Genomic DNA, 4,226 nt, shown 5'->3' with positions numbered 1-4,226 from the left:
CAGTTTACAACTCATTGGACAAAAATCAAACCAGTACAGCAGCAGGGAAAAGGCTGAGTAGATTGTACCAGAGTCCAGACCTTCCCCTCCCCCAGCCTTCCATTCAACTCATTTCCACCTGTATTAAAGTCTCATCCACCATCTGTCTTTCCCCAGATTCACTGTAAATGCTACATAGGTCCCATAGTCTATCCAGGTGTAATCAATAACTACACTGGCTGCTGCTTCTGGGAGACACATGTAGGTCACAGCTGACCAGGTACTAGGGTCGATTTAGGCGTTTGAGGGGGGCTGCCGGAAAGAGCAGTGAGCAGAAGCCAGGGAATGGTATGATTCAGCTAACAAGTGGGGACATGACTCCACCATTGTCTTCCAGCCTGAAGTCTCAGAGATCTCAGAAGCATGTGCTGTAATGAAATCCAATGCCTGGGTTTTCAGATGCCCTGCTCTATGGAGGTCAGCCAGGACAAGAGTGTGGGCAGCATTCTCCACAGAGAGGTCCCTGCAGAGGGCATCCTCACACATGACCTTCAAACGCTCCAGGCCATACCTGCCAGCAGCTGCCAGCAGAGTATCTGCTATGCTGTCCAGGTCTGGTGCTGTTCCTGTGTAAATGAAGTCCATCATTGCCTTGAAGACTTGCGGCTCCAGGTTGGGGATCTCAAAGTGGTTCTTTCTGTTCTCCTTCATGTCATGTTCAAACATGGCTCTGAAAACTGGAGAGCGAGCTGCTAAGATGGCCTTGTGAGCCTGAAATTCCTGGCCAGATACCACCAGGCAGCAGTCTGTGAATTGGGAATTCTCCCACAGCTCTCCTAGCTCATCTGCCAAGGTGCATCTAGGAACCTGAATTCTTGGCTTTCTGTTCTGGTCAGAGTTGCTCAAAGAGTCTTCAACCATGCTCACCTTGCAGAGGAGGGTCAGCTTGTCATCTGGGAGAAGCCAAGGCACAAAGGACAAGAGGAAGTTTCGAAGGATGAACTTTTTAAATCCCAGTTCAACACCTGGCTCGAACCTAGAGACTATAGATTTGCTCTCACCGTGGGTTGTCTCTCCATCGGTGCTTAATATCAAGAACTGGAACTTTGCCCAAACAGGACTCTTTAGACAGCTGAGCAACACTAGGTAAACTGACAGGTAATCTGCACTTTCTTCATCCACTCCCTTCGGGTGTATTCTCAAACACCATTTGTCATTGGCTCCTATTGAGAAAGTTGGGCTTCTAATGCTTTCCTGAATTTCCTCTAGAAGAAAACGAAAGTTGCTGATGGTCCACCTGTAGAAAATATTCTGGACGCTGATTTCGGTGTGGTCACATCTCTGGGATGTCTGGTCCCCTGACATTTCTGGAGGTAGTTTGAAGGTTAAACTGGATCCAAAATGAAGAACTAGCAAGTGTTTTATCTTCACTCTGTGGGATACAATAATAGACCTGGTTTAGATTTTTAGTTTCTATTTCTGTTCCATCTTCTATGAGGGTGGAAACTTGGGTCTGAAATTTTCTATCCAGATTTCAATACTAGTTTCAGAGAAGACAATGTAGGCTACTAGGGACTCTTACATCACTCCATTTTTTTCTAGATTAAATCTTGGGTCAATAGGTACCCAGTTTTCATAATTATAGATAACTTTTGAAAATTTGGAACATTTTGTACACTCATATCAAAAATGTTATACTAGGGTTCTGCAGAGTAACAGAACATATATAATTAATCGTTCTGTGTATGAACAAAGGGGATTCATTAGAATGACTTAGGGCTGCAGTCCTGCTATTCCTACATTGGCTAGCTGTGAAGGGAAGCCAAGGATCTAGTACTTACTCAGTCCAGGAGGTTGGATGTGTCCCTGGGTCTTCAGTATATGCTGGAATTCTGAAGGAAAATTCTCTAATGCCGGGGAAGGAATGGTCTTGCTACAAGGTGAGGGCAAGCAGGCAAAGAGCAAGAGCTTCCTCCTTCCATGTCCTTTTATATGCTTCCAACAGAGGGTGTGGCCCAATTTAGGGTGTGTCTTCCAGACTCAAGATCTGGATTAAAGGTGTATGTCTTCAGGCCCTGAGATTCGGATTAGATGTTTGTTTCTTTTAACTTTCAAAGTCTGTATTTGAAGTGTATCTACCTACTTCAACTTAAGCAAAACATTTCTCACAGTTTTGTCCTCCATATTAGGATTTTAGTTAATTCCATATCTAGTTGGGTTGAGAATCAAGAATAACCACCAAAAGTGTATTTTGCTTTCTGTGGTTCATCTTCTGTAAAATAAGGGTTTGTGTCCATTCCACAGAGCTGTTATCTACTCTTATAGGGGTTTTACACTAATTCTTGCCTCTAACATGATCCAGGAGAGGTGTTTTCCTTACCCTGTCAGGGGACTCAGGGTTCACAACGTGAAGGTCAGGGAGTAAGAATTCATATACGGTGGGTAAGAAGCAGAGCCAGGAGGGAACCCTGAAAGTGACAGTCTTTTTTCCTGCCTTTTATTCATCCAGATTCACAGTCCCCAGGATGGCACCACCAACTTTCCATAGTGGTCTCTCCCTCCCCCTCAGATAATCCTCTTTGAAAACACTCTTCCAGATCCAGTTAACGGTGTGCTATGAGAAGATCCTAAGTGCTTCTCAACTCCATCATGCTTACTGCCAAGTTTCAGCTTCTTAATACCTCATAATTTTCATCCTTCACTGGTGAGTTCTGTCCTCTTTAAACTTTCAACTTCCATGCTTACTTTGCTAGGACTTCAAAGAGAGATAGGATAACACGGTATGGTATGTAAAATGAAAAAAAAAACTCTAAATAAATAAGCAAATCATTTTTAAAAAGTGAGACCACATTCTGGTTTCCAAATAGTGCAGAAAATATTCAACAGTTACCAAAGAAGGAGTTTTGAGACTGTTCCCCTTAGAATGTGATCTGTTAAATGCTCCCCACATCTATCATCTCTCTCCAGTTCATCAGGTCTGGAGAGATTCACTAACCTAGAAGACATGAAGATACCTCAGTGATTCAATCAACTCAGCAATTCCCAGCCTAGCTCTCCTGAAAGTCTGATTCCAGTGCTGTTCATCCCTCTATGCAGAATACATCAATCAACTGGTTTTGATGCCTAAATTTTTGTTTCCTCTTAGGAACCTTTGGCAGGTGACTAACTAGTAACATCAGTGACTATTCTCCATGTGGGTTTGGGGTCAGAGTGGCAGATACTGCTTCCCTCAAATTCTCTGGTCCTGGGCTTTTTTTGTTTTCTGGTGGGGAGACTTTTAGTGATTATGCTATTTTACTAAGTTTGTTTAAAACACATGTCTGACCTTGATTCCATTTTGCTAAGTGGGACCTATTGTTTCTGATTTTGTTTATGTTGGTGCCCTTAGATGGATCTGGAAGACTGTTTCCAAGTAGGATTATCTGAGAGGCAGGGAAAAGACCACCACTAAAGTTTGTTGGAGTCATCCTGGGACTGTGGGTCTGGATGGAATAAAAGGAGGAAAGAATAGAGTCACCTTCAGGGGTTCCTGGCTCTGATTCCACCTTACCATATATGAGGTCTTCACCTGCCATCCATGTTGTGAAAACTAAGACCACTGACAAGTTAAGGAAAACACCCCTTCCCTGATAGTGTTTATAGCAGCAGTCATTGTAATAACATACAAGAGTAAATAATAACTGTGCAAATGTTGACATGATCCCTTACTGATGGAAGACTAACCACAGAAATAACACACCCTTGTGATGGTTATTCTTGGTTCTCAACTTGACTATATCTGGAATGAACAAGACACCAAAATTGAGAGCACACCTGTGAGAAATTATTGCTTAAGTTGAAGTAGATAGATCCATGTTAAACAAGGACTTTTGAGGAAGGAAGACACACACCTTTAATCCAGACCTAGAGGCTTGGGGATACACCTTTAATTGGTGCTACTTCATTTTTTTAATAACTACATATTATTCACCACTTACATATTCTCCTTGATGATGATGTCTCTGCTAAACTCTTGTTTTAAACAATTATACTAGACCTTTGTTTTGCTTTCTCTTACATTTAATTTTTGTGTGTTTGGGTTTTTGAGTTTAAGCCACTTAAGAAGGACAGCCTCAACTCAAATGAACTGTTTCCCAGGGCTCCCCTTAAACTCCCTGTGTATTCCAGGCTGCCATTGCCTCCTGAATATAATTAAAGAAGGACATCACTGTTTCCAGCATCAGAATCTGTTCTTTTTAGGAGGAGGA

At 42.4% G+C, this 4,226-nt stretch overlaps 1 protein-coding gene across 1 annotated transcript; it reads right to left on the bottom strand.

The window, feature by feature from the left end:
• Positions 1-273: 273 nt before the first annotated feature.
• LOC131913792 (speckle-type POZ protein-like) lies at positions 274-1,344 on the bottom strand. Its single transcript, XM_059266574.1, has one exon. It carries the CDS (start codon positions 1,342-1,344, stop codon positions 274-276), a length of 1,071 nt encoding a protein of 356 aa, XP_059122557.1.
• Positions 1,345-4,226: the final 2,882 nt, after the last annotated feature.

This window comes from Peromyscus eremicus, chromosome 6 (genome assembly GCF_949786415.1).
Source record: "Peromyscus eremicus chromosome 6, PerEre_H2_v1, whole genome shotgun sequence".
NCBI classification, from domain to species: Eukaryota; Metazoa; Chordata; class Mammalia; order Rodentia; family Cricetidae; genus Peromyscus; species Peromyscus eremicus.
The sequence above is the reverse complement of the archived record's forward strand: the minus strand, read 5'-3'. Positions and strand labels throughout refer to the sequence as shown.